Here is a 20281-nt window from a genome sequence, read left to right on the forward strand (position 1 = left end):
ATTTTTTTTCCTTCTATCCAGTCTGAATCTGCCTCATTCTATTTTAAAACCATCACCCATTATTCTATCTCAACAGGCCTTACTAAAGAGTTTCTCCCCGTCTTTCTTATCAGACCCCTTTAGGTACTGGAAGGTTGCTATAAGGTCTGTCTGGAGCCTTCTCTTCTCCAGACTGAACAGCCCCAACTCTCTCAGCTTGTCCTCATAGGAGAGGTGCTCCAGCCTTCTGATCATCTTTGTGGCCCTCCTCTGGACTCACTCCAACTGGTCCATGTCCTTCTTATATTGGGGGCTCCAGAGATGGACGCAGTACTCCAGGTGGGGTCTCATGAGAGCGGAGTAGAGGGGCAGAATCACCTCCCTTGACCTGCTGGCCACATTTCTCTTGATGTAGCCCAGGATGTGGTTGGCTTTCTGGGCTGCACGCATGCATTGTCGGCTCATGTTGAGCTTCTCATCCACCATCACTCCTAAGTCCTTCTCCTCGGGGCTGCTCTCAAATCCATTCTCCACCCCGCCTGTATTTGTGCTTGCCCCAACCCCGCTGCAGGACCTTGCACTTGGTCTAGTTGAACTTCATGAGGTTCACACAGGCCCACCTCCCCAGTTTGTCAAGGTCCCTCTGCATGGCATCCCTTCTCTCCAGTGTGTTGACTGCACCACACAGCTTGGTGTCGTCTGCAGACTTGCTGAGGGTGCACTCTATCCCACTGTCCATGTCTCCAACAAAGATGTTAAACAAGGCTGGTACCAATACCGACCCCTGAGGAATGCCGCTCATCACTGGTTTCCGCTTGGACACTGCACCATTGACCACAACTCTTTGAGTGCAACCATCCACCCAATTCCTTATCCATCGACTGGGTCCATCCATCAACTCTCTGTCTTTCCAGTTTAGAGACTGTTGTGTGGGACAGTGTCAAATGCTTTGCACAAGTCCAGGTAAATGACATCAGTTGCTCTTCCCTTATCCACCAATGCTGTAACCCTGTCGTAGAAGGCCATCAAATTGGTCAGGCACAACTTGCCCTTAGTGAAGCCATGTTGACTGTCACCAGTCACCTGCTTGTATTCCATGTGCCTTAGCATGATTTCCAGGAAAATCTACCCCATGACCTTGCCAGGCACAGAGGTGAGACTGGCTGGCCTTTAGTTCCCTGGGTCTTCCTTGTTCACCTTTTAAAAAATGGGGATTATGTTCCCCCTTTTCCAGTCAGTGGGAACCACACTAGACTGCCACAATTTCTCAAATATGATGGATAGTCCCTTCCCTTGGGACTTGTGGATGCATGCCATCAGATGCCATGGACTTGTGCACCTGCAGGTTCCTTAGATGGTCTCAAACCTGCTTTTTTCCTACAGTGGGCAGTTCTTCTACGTGTATTCTTATAAGAAGCTATGTTCAGTTGAGAGTGATACTAGGTGGTTCTAACAGCTTTCTAAACAAAATCGTAATTGATATGTCTCAGTAATAGATGATTTTTTTTTTCTCCCTCTCTGAAACAACACTAATGAAAATACTAGTTTTTGGCTAGTCTGAAAAAGAGATTGGTTGTATTCTTGTCAATGTCATTAGAGTTAGAGCTGTGACATGTAAAGAAAACAGGAAAATAATTCATTAACAGTAAAATTTACTGACTGACTTTTTAATATGTAGCTGACAGCTCTCACTATTAACTGTCCTATCAAATGTAATCTTAGGTAACAATGAGTAAGGTTGATGTGATTTAGTTATGAGTGATTAAATGTAAGTAACTCAAACTTAACATTCTGCATTTGGGCAGTCATATTCTTAAGCATTTTGAAGCCTTCCCTTCTCTGGACATGAGGATTGCTTTGTATTTTTATGTTAACAGTATAAGAGCCTTCATAAAGTCTCGTGACCTGTTTGTTTATAAGGCTTGAGAGGTCTAGAAGTTGTCTCAGCACTATTAATAGTTTACTGAATCTGGCTGCCTAAGGTTCTGTTTGAGACAGAAAAGAACAAACCACTTCAAAACATTGGAGGTTGCTCCTGCACTGATGGCTTAAATTATCTCCCTCTCTGTGATCTGCTGTTCTGCTCCCTGAAGCTTAAGTCACTCAAAACTATACTGTTGTTAAAGCTTTCCTCTTGTGATGTTGTTCAGAGAATGAACCTTCCATTTTTACTCAGATGGAGACCATTAGTTGGCTGGGCATTGCTTTATAGGTTGTTCTGATCAAAATCAATCATTATACAAACATAAAGGGCTTTTTATTATGTCTTGAAAGTAAAGATACAACATTAACAAACTTAAAAGTTGTATCTTTCTTTTTCTCCTTCTTCTCCTTGTGTGAATAATCTGGAAAAATCTCTGCTGTTGTTGTCCCAAGCCTAGTATTCATTTGCCTCAGAAATTTTTGTACATTAGGGCAGAAGGCATGATGTAGCTAAACTTGGAAGAAGGCTGCAAAGGGATAAATTTCACTTGATCAAAGATTTGGTACAATATTTCTGACCTCTGAATTATATCCTGGGCGGAAGAGAAAAAAAGCAGTTTGTATTCTAGTCAAACCACTCTGGTAATTACTGAACTGTGAGATCAGGACTTAATTCTTCAGACAAGAAAAACAAATCCAATAGTTTCAGCACTCCAACTTTGTTTTTTGAATGATACAAAAGCTTGAGTACTGTCGTGATATCTGAAGTTACTTTGAAAATTATATGGAGATAATTAAAGTCTTTGCTAATTCACATAACTTGATGAGTAGCCCTTGAGCTTTTTGCACCCTTTTACTTCTGTTACAGCCATGACATATTAAGGTCTGGTTTTAGTGTATACATTTGTCCAAATTGTGCAGTTCTATTTTCAGATGAGGCTTAGTATTCAGAGGTTGGCTTTAGGAGGTGATCCTTTCCATTACTTACAGTGTAACAAAAAGCTGTATGTAGTTGCAATGCCGTAAAGTAGATCTCAGTGGAAGATGGCAGTCGAAGTCCCTGAAGATAAATCTCTTAAGTGTACAGGCAACATCAAGAGAAACCATTCTTGGTTTGGTTTTTCTGAAGCTCCTTATTATTTCCTTCATAAAAAGAAGCAGATTTTTTTTTTAAGAGTAGTTGAATAAAACTTTGATTCCTTAAAGAGGAAATAGGCATATTATTAGATGTCTTTCTCCTGCTAAGTGAGCTTCTAGACTCGTAGTGTTGAGCGTGATGTTTCAGTTTGTATTGGACAGATGCAAGGGAACTGTAAAAATGAAGCATTTTACATCCAAAGTAATCTTGTTGTACCACTCTTGTTTTAAAACCATATTGCTGATCATACTTGTGATTCTATCATATCAACGGACTACTGCTCCTGCAATTATATATATAATTTGTTCCTTATTAAGTACATGAAATGCAGGAGTCATTCTAACTGCAGTATCTGTTGCTATCATCATAAGACATATTAAAGTTGTACTGTAAAGCTTATGATACTCACCACACTAAAGGAGAAGAGTCTAATATTCTTAACATTTTTAAAGATGTAATTATGAAATTAGGCAGTTGATATCTAACTTGGCACTGAAATGTCAAGGGCAAAACTTACCAGGTATTTTGGCAAGTTTACTTCTGCTTTAGTTGGTATTTAAAAGACAGTTGTGTGAGTTTTAATTAGGTGTGATATTAAAAAGTATTTAAATCTCCTATTCTGCAATTGAAGGAAAAGAGATCATTTAGATCATAAAAGGATATATTTCTCAAAGGAATTGTTGTGGGCTATGTAGGTATCTGCAAGCCAACTGGAATTACTATTTCTAGGATGTCAAAAGATTGATACACTTGAGTAATTAGGAAGCCAGCTGGGACTGGTGACAACAGTCTGCAGCAGCTTGTGAAACCCGATTTAGAGGTCTCATAGGAAGTGTTAATATTGAACAATATTTGCAACTCTTATACTATCACTGTAGCAATGTTGTATGCAGTTCTCCCAGGGCGATTTAAAAGATTTCTAAAATACTGCATGGTACAGTTTTATTTCTTAAACTTTCTGTCATTTAAACTTGGACAATATTATAGTTAGCATGGATATTAATAGTTAGCTGTGTAACATCACAGATAGTGTCACAGTCAAGTGTTGATGTAGGCATCAAAATGCAGAATTTGGAGCCTAATTGAAGGTGTAGAAGTTTGAAAAACAGGCTTTCTGCATGTTTTGCATACGTAGATTATTAACTATGAATGTTTTTATTTGCAGTGGTTAACTTTTCTCAATACATCCAGGCATACTGAAAAACTACTAGTGGAGTTTTTTTAATTCAAGTTTCTATATACTCCATTTATTCTACTGTTAACTGGTTTGCATGTCAATGGAAGCACTAATCTATAATCCAGTTTGTGACTACAGAATATTTCTGATAAGTATGAAAAACAGAGTGCCTATAAATATGTTACAGCTATGCTACAAAAAGTTGTGGTTTTGAAATATTTCTATTCCATTATTTTAAATCTTTTTTTTTTATTTAGTAGATGGGTCTTTTTATAGTATAGTGGATTATGCACTGGGATTTTTTTTCTACTGCAAACTGTAAAGTTTTTGAAATATCTATGAAATCCATAGTAGCCTTGGATAGGCTTGAAAGGAAAGAGATGACATGCTGAAACAGGATTGAAAATTTTCTTCTGTTATTCCTACTTCCTAAAACAAAGCTTACGAACTCTTTTCCATAAACATTTATGGTATCATTTTGGGGACTGTAATATTATTCAATCTTTTTTGAATTACTATTACCCAAAATGCTTGTAAACTTTCCTCCAACATTCATGTCCCTTACTGTAACTAATGGCTCAGCCTCAAAATTTATTAAAGCATCAGTTTCATTTGAAACTATTCACTGAGTGTTTTCATTCCAGACATGAGTATTTTAGAGAATTGCATGATATCAGATGAGGAAAGGAAAGTTAAAAAACAAACAAACAAACAAAATGAAACACAAAAAAAACTTGCCGTGACTAAACAAAAAAGCCCCAGGAAGCCAAATACATAATCTCAGTAATTTTTTGTAAGGTACATTCCAAGCCATATTAATAGTTGTGATAGTCCTTCAATCATAGGAGAGCAAACTTCAGCATGATAAAGCATATTATACCAAATACAAAGGAAGAGACAAATCTGTATTTCAGTCTTCCTGTTTATTCTGTATCTGCCGTATATTGTACAGAAAATAAATGTGCTTAAATGTTATGAAAAATTATAAAATATTTCCTTTTTTTTTAAAAAAAATGTATAGTATGTACCTCTTTTATGTAAGGTTGTTAAGTTAAGTACTCTGGTAGTACAGGATATAAAGAAAAGAGAAGAACTAAGGGTTACTGTTTGCTGGATGAAAAATTGACTGGATAGCTGGGTCCAAAGAGTTGTGGTGAATGGACTTAAATCCAGCTGGTGACTGGTCACAAGTGGTGTTCCCTAGGGCTCAGTATTGAGGCCAATTGTGTTTAATGTCTTTATCAATTGTCTGAGGGATTGAGCACGCCCTCAGTAAGTTTGCAGATGACACCAAGTTGGGCAGGAGTGTTGATCTGCTTGAGGGTAGGAAGACCCTACAGAGGGATTTGGACGGGCTGGATCAATGGGCCAAGGTCAATTGTATGAGGTTCAACAAGGCCAAGTCCTGGGTCCTGCACTTGGGTCACAACAACTCTCAGTGTGCCTGGGTGGCCAAGAAGGCCTATAATATCCTGGCTTGTTTCAAGAATAGTGTGGCCAGCAGGAGTAGGGAAGTGATTGTGCCCCTGTACTCAGCACTGGTGAGGCCTCACTTTAAATACTGTATTGGGCCCCTCACTACAGGAAAGACATTAAGGTGCAGGAGTGCATCCAAAGAAGAGCAACAAAGCTGCTGAAGGGTCTGGAGAACAAGTCTTATAAGGAGCAGCTGAGGGAACTGGGGTTGTTTAATCTGGAGAAAAGGAGGCTGAAGCAAGCTTATTGCTCTCTACAGCTACCTGAAAGGAGGTTGTAACAAAGTGAGTCTTGGTCTCTTTTTCCTAATTAAGAAATGGTCTCAAGTTGCAGCAGAGAAGGTTTAGATTGGATATTAGGAAAAATTTCTTCCTTGAAAGGTTGTCAAGCATTGAAGCGGACTGCTCAGGGAAGTAATGGAGTCACCATCCCTGGAGGTATTTAGAAGACGTGTAGATGTAGTGCTTATGGACATGGTTTATTGGTGGACATGGCAGTGTTAGGTTTACAGTCGGACTTGACAATTTTAAGAGTCCTTTCCAGCCTAAATGATTGTATGATTCTAAGGGTGTTCTCAGATTAGTTTTTTGTTGCTTTAAGGACCAGCATCTTGGGAGAGCAATAAATCAAATTCTACAAGGAAGGAAGAAAGCACTCCATAGAGGATATGTTTAGGATATTCCCAAAAAAAACCAAAACAAAATAATTTTCTAAACAAAAAAAAAAAACCACATGTAAAATTAGCAGAAATTAAGGAATGAGTAAAAATGAAAGCAAAAAGAAGTGCTAACTAAATGCAATTTCATAGAATCATAGAATGGTTTGGGTTGGAAGGGACCTTCAAAGGTCATCTAGTTCCAACGCCTCTGCCCTGGCAAGGACACCTTCCATTAGACCACGTCACTCAAAGCCCCATCCAGCCTGGCCTTGAACACTTCCAGGGATGGAGCATTCACAACTTCTGTGGGCAACCTGTTCCAGTGCCTCACCATCCTCACAGTGAAGAATTTCTTCCTTATGTCTAATCTAAATCTACCTTCTTTCAGTTTCAAGCCATTACCGTTTGTCCTATCACTTCATACCTTTGTCAAAAGTCCCTTCCCAGTTTTCTTGTAGACCCCCTTTACTTACTGGTAGGCTGCTGCAAGGTGTCCCTGGAGCCTTCTCTTCTCCAAGCTGAGCAACCTCAAGTGTTTCAGTCTGTCTTTATAGGAGAGGTGTTCCAGCCTTTTGACCATCTTCACGGCCCTCCTCTATACTCACTCCAGCAGGTCCATGTCCTTCTTATAGTAGGGGCCCCCAGAGCTGAATGCAGCACTCCTGTTGTATTTGTAATACAATTGCACAAAAACAGCTTTTAAAATAAAATAGTTTGGTCCTTATGTGTGTGTATATATATGTATATGCTGCTATAATAGAGAAAATGACGGAAATGTTTATGAAAATCTAATTTAAATTTGAGTTAATGTTAGGGAACATCTGTTGTGAGCTGTATGTATATTTATATGTGCATTTGTATAGATGTTTTGAGTGTACAAACTCTTACTGTTTTACTAGGGGATTACTACTACTTGACTTTAAGTCATATTTGAAAAACATTTTTCTGTAATTTCTGGACAGGAAAGCTCAAATTCTGAGACAATAAATGTTTTGGATTGCTTGGTTTTTGTTGTTTTTGTTTTGTTTTGAATCGTGATTTGCAGATCTTGATTACCAAAATCTTGTGCCTCTTTTCGATATGCTTTCCTTTTCCGCTTTTAAATGATACCAGGCTTAGGAATCTCAGAAGCTAAATTAGATTCAACTCTTGACTTAGCACTAGAATAATGAAAATTAAAACGTCTTTTTCTAGAATGTCATATTCATGATTCAGCCTATGCTGATTTGATAGTACTTTGCCAGACCTACCTCTCTGCAATTTTGAGCTTTTTTGTCTGAATTATTTTTGTTGCCCTTTAAATCACTTACCTTAGAAAGATACTAGAATTCTTTACAGCTTATTGAAGGATGTAATTTCTTTAAATGAGGGAAAGAAATAGAAATGGTGTTGGAAAGCAATATTTCCCATAATTTTCACCCATATTCAGATCTAGAACATGTCCTTGCTTCCTTGCTTGTAGCCCAGCACTTTCAGAATTCCTAAAATTTGTGGCATGACATCTCATTGTACCTGTCAACTAGATTAGATCTGGATTTGAATATTCACGGTTAGCAGTAACTGCAGAATCATATGATGTGTCTGTTTTCAAGGTTTGTGTTGACCTAAAGAGTTTTGCCCAGTGAGGTATAATGAGATTTCTATTGTGTAATTATTTATTCCTCTGTGGTGATTTTTTGTCATATCGTAAATCCCTGGAATTGTGTTCTTTGTCCTCACGGGCAGAGACACAAGGGGTTAGCAAGGTTCAAAAATCTAACGTTTTCTTATGTGTTTATTTGAGGAAATAAAAGTAGAGTGTTTAATTCTTGCATCTGAGTATAATCTCACAGTAACATTCATAATTCTTGTTGAGAATTTTATACATACATGTGTAATACGATGAGTAGAATTTTCCTGAACTACATAAATTATTTAATATTGGCCAGAACTTATTAAATATGAAGGGAAAATGGCTTTTGATTAAAACTACCTATGGATATCACTCTGTATCCTTTCCAGTCCAATACTGTTCACTCAGCTTCCTGCTGAGAAACAATTTCAACTTTTATAACAATAACTGAAATGATCTCTTGTCTAATATAGCAAACCATTTAAAGGACAGCTCTTGAAATCTGACATGAAACTGATTATTTGCAGTTGCAGAAGAGTACTGAAATGAAAATACGAGTGAAATGACATTTCACTTAAAACTATACTTGACTCTCACTATAGAGGAAGAGGAATGTGAAATGCATGGAATAAAATTTTGCCTAATTCAGTATATAGAAGACCAAATCTGTTGTGATTAATTGCAAGGGAGCAATTTGTGAATGTTAAAACCCTGGTCTAAGTTTGAAATAAATACTTTTAATAATACAATTAATATCTTTTATTATAGTTGTTTATTGTTATTTATGCTTTGATATTGCTATGGTAACCTAGAGGGGGTTCCTTCTCTCTCCTTTACAGAAGGTGAGGAGACTGGAGTGATGGATAGCCTGCTGGAGGCCTTGCAATCAGGTGCAGCTTTCCGAGATCGAAGGAAAAGGACTCCAAGATCTAGAGGTGAATATTCTATTTTACGTTTTATCTTCCAGAGAAAGTTAAACATGTTATGAGTCCAGTGCTCTAGAACTTAAACACTATCAGGTTTAACTTATTCTTGCAATGACAACTTTCAGGATTGTTCAGGCTGTTTTGCTGATGTCAGTAGCGCTTTGAAAATTAATCGACTGAACTTAGCATAGCCTGATTATTTTGACAAGATTCTTTGATACAGCCACATGTACTTTAACTTTTCAAGGTTTATAGTTGAATGGGGGAGGTAAAAGTCATCTTGCCCCATAAATGATGCAAATTATTTCACTGGTATCTAACTGTCACTTTATTCCTAGAAATATCTAACTTCTAAATAATTCTGTTTAGTAATGTTGTTACAATACTCCAGTAACTTTCAAAGATGTGTTTTATTTCCATTGTTTCCTTGTTTTTGCAGACATACCACAAAATCTCAGTCCAACCACACAGCGGCCTGTGCTGAAAGCTTGTAACCATGGTAATGAACCATATTCATGAATTGCATGCTCTTCTTAACTTGGCTTATGTAGTTATCTGTGCTTTCAGACAACTACTCTGATTTTTTTTTTCGGTTTTCTACATTAGTGGAATACCGAAACTGTATTAGAATCTGCTTTTTAAGACTCATGTGAATATTACATCGTGAAACTATACTTATTGATTACTTCGCAAAGCTCTTCTATCTTTTGTGGATTTTTTTATTTATTTGAAATTTTCTTATGTTTTTAAATGTAGTGCTTTTATAAACCCTAAGCATAATTACGCAAGGATTTTTTTTAAATCGATTATGGAACTATAATAGAAAGCAGAGATCGCAGAACATTTAAAATGTTACTAATTGTTTATGATACTGAATCAGAGAACTTTCTGCTTTCACTCTGTTTTTTGTCTTAAGTTTTTCTTGATACTATAGTTGGAATGGTTTAATCTATCTTTTACCAGTATAATTCAAAAGTGATGTTGTATCAGCAAAGTAGTAGTAAATTAATCAGTTATTTCATGGAAAAATATTTCTCCACATTTTGAGCATGAGTCTTAAACATATGTTTATTCATAAACTTCTGAACTGTCTCACTATAATCAGTAGGACTTGCTCGTATGTGAAAAGTTACAATAAGGACGTTGGTGCTTTTCAGCTCTGTTTATTAGACAATCTAAAGAATATTATTATATTAGCTGCATTTTAATTAAGCTTGACGAATCCATATTGATTGTTTTCCATGACTCATAACTAGTGGTCTCAGGAAAAAGTTTATAGGTGTAGTATCTCCATTAAAGAAAAATTTTAATTGAAACTTGAACTCCTTTCTTAGTTTCATAAGCAGAATACATTATCCTTTTATATTTAAATGCACGATGGAGTTTATAAAGCAGATGCCACCAGATTAACGATATTAATTATACCTTATGTTTAAGCATTTATTTCTTAATTATCTAAAACAAAAAAAAAAAGAACATACAGACTTTGGCATTATTAAACACAAAATTAAAGCAAATAGAGCTGGAATGACAGTTTAAAGATAGTTAATTCATTTACAGGAATTGACTCAAAGAAGAATCAAGTATATTTGACAGGTGCTTGTCTATCACATAACATATTGATATTTGAATAATGACTACAGAGCAGATCTGAGTTTATCTTATAAATAATTCTGCTTGTAAGAGCAATTATGTTGAATGTTGCTTCTTTTCAACCCATTCTATGTATCTATCTGTCTGTCTGTGGACGGATAGTGTAGTTTCCACTTTTCAGACTAACTGCATTTGGACCATGTTTTATGGTTCAGGTTAAAAATGAAACACCAAAACAAAACCCCAAGTTTTTTATTCTGCAAATTCTTAGTCTAACCCGGGTAATGATTTGTACATGAGACGGATGTACAAAACTGAAGTTTGAAGTTGAGACATTGGATTTGTAGAGAAGAGTAAAAGTGAACTCTTGGATTTTTGGGGTTTTTTTTATCAAAGTCAGTTTTTCCGTAGAGCATTTTGAAACAATCTGATTCTAAGACATTTTAAAATGAATTCAGCTTTTTCCTTCACCTGTCTTGTTAGCTCAGTAATGTAGCTTAGCCTTTCTCAGGACCAAGCTACGCAGTCTCTTACTCACTCCCCCCATCCACCAAGGGAGGGAATAGGGGAGAGATAATATAACAAAAAGTTTGAGATAAGGACAGGGAGAGATCATTCAAGTTACCATTATGGGCGAAGCAGACTCGACTTGGGGAAAACTATTTCTTTATTATTAATAATAAAACCAAATTAAGATAAATGAGGAAGAGAACAAAGCCATCTTCCTCCCACCACCCCCTCTTCCCAGGTTTAACTTCATTTCAATTATCTCTGCATCCTTGCCTCCCTGAGCACCACAGCAGGGAAGAGGGAACGGGGGTTACGGTCAGTTCATCACACATTGTTTTCTGCTGCTCCTTCCTCCTCGGGGGAAGAACTCACATTCCTCCCCTGCTCCAGCATGGAATCCCTCCCATGGGCTACAGTCCTTCAGGAACTGCTCCAGTGCTAAATTTTGTATCATGACAAAAAGCCACTTGCTTAATCTTAGCTTAGAACAGGTGGAAACCAATAAAAGTCCTCAAGCAGCAGTTCAAGCACTTTCCTTATTTGCTTCTGTACTGATTTTGGCTGTTTGGGTTAACTGGTAACTGGTTTGGTTACTGCTTCTTCTCCTGAGACTTGTGGATTCACTTATAGTAGATATACTTTATTAATACACACTGTAGATTCATACCTAGGATGAACTTTTGACTCCTCATGCAGTCAAAAAGAATTACAAGCCATGACTTGAAATGTTTGTCCTCTGAATCATTTAGAGTGTAGCAATCTCTGTTGAGCAGATGCCATCAAGTTCTAGCTAATCTCTTCTGTTTCAAAACAAAAGAAAAACAAACAAACAAAACTGGTTTAGTCTTTATGATTAAAGATATTTCTCTAAAAAAAGTGGAGTACAAATCAGACCTAAGCATAGATGGGAACTAGAGAGTAGTGGCTCCATGTCTCACAGGGAATGGCAGGGGAGAGAAATACAGCTAGAATGCACATTATCTCCATAGCTGTAAAATAAATGGAAGCAGGGAAGAAATCTCTGACCATTGCATTTGTTATCCAGAGTACGATAGTGCTCAAAGTACCAAACTATCACTTCCTTGTGAGACTGAGCCCAGCCCTATAAACCAAAGTAATACAGAGGAGCAAGCCAATGCTACTTAGGTCTAGAACTGAGAACTGAAGTTGTTTCCTTTAACTAAATGGACCACTTAACAAAAAAAAAAAAAAATAGTGGAATGCTAGCCATTGGTTGGCCGTTTTTCTCTTCATGATCTGTTATGCTCCCCAGAAAGCTCTGGTATTGTTCAGCTGATATTTCTGATTAAAAAGGACTACTGGTTCTCATGCTGCATCCCAGGGTAGCCTCTTCAGTGTGTTATTTTATTTTCAGTCCTACTCTTATTGAATAGATTGCCTTTTTCTAACATGATATGTGGTTTTTGTCAAGTTTAAATCTACTCTATTTCTGTGATCAGAATTACCAATTGCATTTTTTCTGCTTGTGACAAGGCCCATCAAGTCAGATAATTTGTTGCTTAGGAGAAGCCCTGCTGCATAACTAATAGAAATAATATATATTTGGAATTGCTAGGGCTTGGAAATGTTCTAACAGCTTAAGAATACAAATAATTTCCACTAGTTTTTTGTTGACATAGATTGATTGATATATTTGTTTCCTTGGTTTCTATTCATGGTGCTTTGTATTTTTAAATTAACAACTGAATTACCTATATATGTTCAAAACTGTCTGTTAATGTTACAGTTTGCTTTAACTGCAAAGAGGCATAAACTGCAGTAAATATTGTGCTATAGGCTTTTGCTGTAATTCCCATTCGGATCACTGTATGACACAAGTAGACTATTAGTATACTTTTAGTGTTCTACTTCGGTAAGGTTTTTATGCAGTAGCATCTAACAGGGGAGCTTTTCTATTTTATTTAGTGAGCAGAAGAAAGCACTTAATTTTCAATGATCAGGATTTTGCACGTTAGAATATCATTTCAAGCAGCTAATAGCTGTGGCTGATCTGAGTTTATCAGTTATTTACAACAGCAGTCAAGGCGTATTTGCAGCTTGCACATTTATTTCCAGCTAGTTAAGTTCAAATACACATAGCAGCATATCCAAGGCAGCGCGGAACCCACTGCAGCACAGAAAGCTGCATTATTCACTAAGTTTTTGGTCAGGCTTTGCAGCCTGCATCAAGTCCTCTGCTGCTATGGCTACGCTTTTATTTCCAGTAACATTAGCCAAGGTAATGTTAACTGAAATGCATGAATACAAATTTGAGATGCAGCTTTGATTGCATGCATATGTACCTCAAATGCAGCAAAAGTGTTTTTCTTTACAAGTAGATTGTATTCAAAATGCTGGGACTAAAGAAAAGATATAATGAAATTGAAGTGAAAAATACAGATTGCTTTTTGTGACTGCAAAGGTTGAAAGAAATCTTTCTGTTACAATCAGTAATTGGGTTGTGAACTATACTTCCACAGGTAACAATAAGGTCTTGTTTCTATATTCAAATCAGACTTCCATGGTAAGATGTAGTCTTAATTACTGTAGCTGTTTGTTCAGTAAAAACAATAAACAATAGAGTAATTTTCATGTCATTTTTAGTCTGAAGCATTTTAAATATCTCTGTTAAATAAAGTCCTTGTCAAGCAATGTAATTCTGGCCCTAATTAAGCAGAAAAAACCCCACCCTTTTTCATGTTCCTTGGGTTTTTTTTCATCTCATTCATAATAGAACTGTCATCTGAGGTTCATATTAGTGTCTCTGTCACCTTATTTTTGATAGTCATAGCTGACAGTGAGCTCAGGCTCATCTTAATTCTTGAAACCACTTAGAGGTCACTTTTATTTTGTCATTGCTGTATATGACAGCAAACTACGATTGACATTTCAACCTAATTTTTCCTTATTTTTTTTCCTTAAGTTTGTTTATGTTGCTGGCTTTTCCATAACTGTATGTAGTGAACATTAGGAAGTACCTAGCACTGGAGAAACATTGAAACCTGTGAAGACACCTTTTTATCCGGTACATTTTAGTATTAAAGATGCATTCTTGAGCACTACCAGTTCTTGATGGGGAATCCTATTTTGAAGGCAGTATGTGTTAGCTTATTCTTTCTGTATGTGATCTAAAAAATCAGTGGTTGTACCTCTGGTGCTGAAATTTTTGTAAGGCTTTGTGAAGTTTTACTCAATGGACAAGTTTCCTCAGCAGAAGACTTAGAGTATCTGTAGGCACTGTTATGAAATGAAAACATTTAATAGGATTTCTATTCAAAAAAACCCAAAATGTATTTCTAAGTTGTTCCCATTTTAAGACAAAAGCTTCACTTCAATGTTGACTTCATAGGTCAAATAAAATGGCTGCTTATTCTAACAGAAATAATTCCCTTGAAACCATCTGCGTTGTTTGTAATAAAGAGGTTTTTTTCCTAGAGCAGACAACAGAGTTCAAAGAAACTGTGACCATAAGAGTCAATTCTGCATGTGTGGAAAAAAATGTGTGGAAACAAGGAAAGTGAATTTACTCATTTTTATTTGTTTGTTTAGAAACTAGTTCTGCATTGCCATAGTTGCATACACATAGTCTCTCACAGAGATGTCTGTGAAGAATTGACATTCCAAAATATCTAGGAATAAGATTAATTTTGATGCAAAGTTTTTAGGATCTAGTCGTCTCCCTCTCTCGTAATTTAATGTTGGACTGGAGAAAGTATTCAGGTCAGAAGGGATGACAGCCAGCAATAAGAGTTTTAGATTAAAAATTACATCGTTTTTTTTTTTTGTCAGAGCCTTTCCAACAAAGTTAATAAGATCAATCTTTATAATAAAGACTGACATAAAGAGAGGTATAATGCACTCCTCTTTTTATTTATTTATTTTAAAACACCAAATGCTGCAAAAATGATGCAAGCTCTATTAAGAATGGAAAAAGGTACTTCAAATTAGTAGAACATACATATTAGTACTGTGAAAGTATTGGTATAGACAGGAAGAAAAAAAAAATTGTTAACTTGCCCTTAGTATAAGCCAAACACACACTGTGAACTTTAGCAGTGCCTGTATTTAGAAAAAGAGAGAAATCATAATCCTACCAAAAAATGTCTATGTCTATTTTATACCTCCTTTTATGAAGTCTTGTGAGATTTCCCTTATCGACTCCCATGAGTAAGGTGACACACATATCCTACAATTTTGCATCTTATCATAAAGACTTACATGTGAACATACTATAGGCGAGAAAGAGAACTAAGGCTCTGTAAGAGTAAAAATTTTAGGTGCCACCTTGAGACAAGGTGGACCTTATAATGACACTTATTCTCCAGAGGTTTAACAACTCCATTGCTGAAGTGAGACCCATTGAGGATGTCAAATAAGGCACTCGGAAGAGCTAATTGCTTTTGTAAATATCTTGCCAGTGTTCTTTGGTACTAGTTGAATAAGACCACTTCTCTCAAGGGAGGCAAGGACATTTTCTGCAAGATAAGAACTGTGGCAAAGAGGTGACATTTGAAAGCAGTGACACCGTATATTCCATAATTGTACATACAGTAAATGCCAGCTTTGTAATTGTCTAGCTAGGTAACCAGATTTCCAAAAGCTAGGGCAGACAAGATATATTCAAAGCAGTCTTCTGAATATGTATCAATGGACAATCTTAAATCTGCAAAGGGAGCTGTAAATTACCAACAATTTACCATATTTGTATTTTCATTGTTTAGTCACGCAGAACTTCCCTTGCGAAGACAATTACTGAGTTGATGTGTATAGCAAAGAGGTTCTGTCACTTCTCAGAGTACTTTTCAATTCTCTTCTCTATTTGTTAAACAAGATTTTAGGTATAAATTTACTCTTTCATTTCTTTTTTTCTAAGTAGTAAGAACAAGTAGTATCTAAACTCCTACCTCTTTCTTAAAAGGCTTTAAGAACTCTGATCCGAATAGAATAAATGATGTATCTATCAATGGAACAACAACTATAATGCTCTTTATATTGTTATATTTATTGTTATATATATATATATCTTAAAGCCATGAACTTTCTTTAATTAAATTAAAAAAAAGTGAAATATTTGGTAGAAAAATTTCGTCAGCTAGATATTAGAAATGAGTCTTCCCTGGTTAAGTGCTCTACTGAGGACAAAATTTGAGATGGAAACAAACAGTGTATCTACCCTGAACTGAGTCTGTTTTGTGACTTAAGTCATGTCTGGTTAATGCAACATTCTTTAGTCGGTAATTCAAAAGTTGCAGAGAAAGAACAAAACATTACTCATTAAATTATTTAAGCATATTTTTAAATTCATCTTTCTTTGCCATGTAAGTGAATGTGTTCCGTTAGTGTTCTGGGTTTTTTTCCCCACATGTGGGAGTATTTAGTTTCGTTTTTTTCCCAAGTGGTTGTTGTAACAGAGAAAAAATGTACACTGTAAGATAAATACTGGAGTTACGTTTCTGCCTTTTTTTTCCTTATAAGCCAATGCTCTGCAAAGGTACAAACAAAAGACGTTAAATAGATACAAGGAGAAAAAGGTTATCTTGCAGCTTTTTCCCTTTGCTGGGGTAGGAACACTTGGAAGCTTTGCTTTCAAGTTTTGGAATACTCTAAAGGAAAATTGTCATTGAAGTTAAAGCAGAACTGGTGGTTGTGTCTGTTAAGTTGCTTGATAAATGCAATATCATCTTTGTTTCATTCCAAAAATAGGTTAGTCTTGTGTATTTCCATCATACATGCCTAAGGCAAAATCTACATCAGTCACACAGCAAAATAATCAGAAGCCTCAAGAGACAACTTCTTGGTGGCTCAGACTTAGAGATCATGCGTAGTAAAGGAAGGAAATATAGGAGGCAAATACAGCTTTTACATGAATGGCAGAAGGAAAGATGATAGCCAGACTTACACTGAATGATCTGGATTAGTGTGAGGTCGTTGAGACTGTAACTCCTCTTTTCTTATGTCGATGTTGCTTACAAATCCAAGATGAGAAGCTGTAGTTTAAGTAATTTCAGGAAATAATATTTGCATTTTGAACGATATTGGGCTAATCAAGAATCTGTTCGCTTTCAACATATGTTGTAAAGAAGTTTGACCCTTGTTCTTGGCATGGTAATTTTTTTAAAAAAAAAAACAAACCAAAAACATTTTTAAAGCAAAATTATTTTAACCAAACAGAAAAATTACTTGAAGTCCGTGGAATTTCCTAGCAGATTTTACTTGCTGAAGATTTCAAAAACCAAGATTGCTAATATATACTCTTTTTTTTTTCTTGAAAGACTACAACAATGCCTTGTTAGGAGGCATGTTATTTCTCTTACAATATTTTGTCATGATATATATATATGGAATATACGGTGTCCCTGCTTTCAAATGTCACCTCTTTGCCACAGATCTTATCTTGCAGAAAATGTCCTTGCCTCCCTTGAGAGAGTGGTAGTAGTGGGTGACTCCCTCCTGACAGGTACGGAGGCACCCATCTGCCGCCCCGATGCGGTCTCTCGGGAGGTATGCTGTCTCCCGGGGGCTCGTATCAGGGATGTCACCGAGAGACTACCTAGCCTCATACGGCCCACAGACTATTATCCACTGCTGGTGTTTCATGTGGAGGCCAGCGACACAGCTGGCAGCAGTCTAAAAAACATCAAAAGGGATTTCAGGGCTCTGGGTTCAACAGTCAAAGGCTCTGGGGCGCAGGTGGTCTTCTCGTCAATCCTCCCGGTCGAAGGGCAGGGACCTGAAAGGGCCAGACATATCTGGCAGGTTAACTCGTGGCTCAGGGAGTGGTACTACAGCCAGGGCTTTGGGTATCTAGATCACGGGGCGTGCTTTGAGAAGCCCGGGCTGCTAGGGGCGGATGGCATGCACCTAACCAAGAGGGGGAAGAGTGTGCTTGGACAAAGACTTGCCAGGCTCGTCCGGAGGGCTTTAAACTAGTGTTGCTGGGGGAGGGGCAGCACAGTTCAGCCCACTGCTGTCAGCATGGAGCCAGTGCCAGCACCAAGGGTCCAGAAGCTGAGGAAGGATCACAGAAAAGTGCAAATGAACTTAAACTGCGGTCCAATAGCACCCCTGTCGCTCCAGCCAGCAAGTCGGCTTTGTTGGGGGCCCAGCTGAAGTGTCTCTATACCAATGCACGCAGCATGGGGAATAAACAGGAAGAGCTGGAGATGCTTGCACACGAGCAGGGCTACGACCTCGTTGGCATGATGGAGATGTGGTGGGATGACACATACGACTGGAGCGTCAACATGGAGGGGTATAGGCTTTTTAGAAAGGACAGGAAGGGGAGACGAGGAGGGGGTGTCGCTCTCTACGTCAGCAACCAGCTGGAGTGTGTGGAGCTTCGCCTGGGGATGGAGGAGGAGCTGACAGAGAGCTTATGGGTCAAGATTAGAGGATGGGGACGGACAGGGGACGTTATGGTAGGGGTCTGTTACAGTCCGCCTGGCCAGGAGGACAGAGCAGACGAGGTGCTCTATAGGCAGATAGGAGCAGCCTCACGGTCACAGGCCCTGGTCCTCATGGGGGACTTCAACCACCCTGACATCTGTTGGAGAGACAACACGGCAGGACACAGGCAGTCCAGGAGGTTCCTGGAATGCGTGGATGACAACTTCCTCCTGCAGGCGATAGAGGAGCCGACAAGGAGGGGTGCCATGCTCGACCTTGTGCTCACCAACAGGGAGGGACTGGTGGGGGATGTGAAACTAAAGGACAGCCTTGGCTGCAGCAGTCACGACACGGTGCAGTTCAAGACCCACGGGGCAGCGAGGAAACTACATGGCAAGCTCTCTGCCCTAGACTTCAGGAAGGCGGACTTTGGCCTCTTCAGGGACCTGATGGGCCAAGTGCCATGGGAGGCGGCCCTGGAGGGAAGAGGGGCCCAGGAAAGTTGGTCCATATTCAAGGAGCACCTCCTCCAAGCTCAGCAGAGCTGCATCCCGATGAAGAACAAGTCGGGCAAGAAGGCCAGGAGGCCGGCGTGGATGAGCAAGGAGCTCCTGGACCAACTGAAAGTGAAAAAAGAAACCTATAGAGGGTGGAAGTGGGGACAGGTAGCGTGGGAGGACTACAAAGAGGCTGCGCGAGTGGCCAGGGATAAGGTAAGGAAGGCCAAAGCCCTGGCAGAACTGAATCTGGCCAGGGATATAAAATGTAACAAGAAGAGCTTTTATAGGTACGTAGGGGACAAAAGAAAGTCCAGGGAAAATGTAGGCCCCCTCCAGAAGGGAACTGGTGTCCTGGTTACCCAGGACATAGAGAAGGCTGAGGTTCTCAATGACTTTTTTGCCTCAGTCTTCACCGACAAGAGTTCCTGTCCCACCGCCCAAGCTGTAGAAAGTGCAAGCAGGGACTGCGAGAATGAAGAACTGCCCATTGTACTCGAAGAGCAGGTTCGGGATCATCTGAGGAACCTGAAGGTGCACAAGTCCATGGGACCTGATGACATCCATCCGCGGGTCCTGAGGGAACTGGCGGATGAAGTTGCCAAGCCACTGGCTATCGTATTTGAGAAGTCGTGGCGGTCTGGTGAGGTCCCCGATGACTGGAAGAGAGGGAACATAACCCCAATTTTGAAAAAGGGGAATAAGGAGGACCCGGGTAACTACAGGCCGGTCAGCCTCACCTCTGTGCCTGGCAAGGTCATGGAGCAGATTCTCCTGGAAACCATGCTAAGGCACATGGAGAGTAAGGAGGTGGTTGGTGACAGCCAACATGGCTTCACCAAGGGCAGATCGTGCCTGACCAATTTGGTGGCCTTCTGTGACGGGGTGACGGCATCGGTGGACAAGGGATGAGCAACAGACATCATCTACCTGGACTTGTGCAAAGCTTTTGACACTGTCCCACACGACATCCTTCTCTCTAAACTAGAGAGACATGGGTTTGATGGACGGACCACTCGGTGGATAAGGAGTTGGCTGGATGGCCGCACTCAGAGAGTGGTGGTCAACGGCTCAATGTCCACGTGGAGACCGGTCACGAGTGGCGTCCGTCAGGGGTCCGTGCTGGGCCCGGCCCTGTTCAACATCTTTGTTGGCGACAGGGACAGTGGGATAGAGTGCACCCTCAGCAAGTTCGCTGACGACACCAAGTTGTGTGGTGCCGTCGACACACTGGAAGGGGGGGATGCCATCCAGAGGGACCTTGACAGGCTGGAGAGGTGGGCCCGTGCCAACCTCATGAAGTTCAACCAGGCCAAGCGCAAGGTCCTGCACCTGGGTCATGGCAATCCCAGGCACAAATACAGGCTGGGTGGAGAATGGATTGAGAGCAGCCCTGAGGAGAAGGA

The 20281-nt window shown here is 39.1% G+C and overlaps 1 protein-coding gene across 1 annotated transcript in view; it reads left to right on the forward strand.

The window, feature by feature from the left end:
- Positions 1-20281, forward strand: part of DIAPH3 (diaphanous related formin 3) — a 256760-nt gene that overhangs the window by 180348 nt on the left and 56131 nt on the right. The window contains exons 27-28 of the mRNA XM_086771793.1: positions 8803-8898; positions 9329-9388. Coding sequence (XP_086627919.1) covers positions 8803-8898; positions 9329-9388 — 156 coding nt within the window. The remainder of the gene's footprint in view (positions 1-8802; positions 8899-9328; positions 9389-20281) is intronic.

Source organism: Chlamydotis macqueenii, chromosome 1, assembly GCF_036417535.1.
Source record: "Chlamydotis macqueenii isolate bChlMac1 chromosome 1, bChlMac1.mat, whole genome shotgun sequence".
In the NCBI taxonomy this organism is placed as follows: domain Eukaryota; kingdom Metazoa; phylum Chordata; class Aves; order Otidiformes; family Otididae; genus Chlamydotis; species Chlamydotis macqueenii.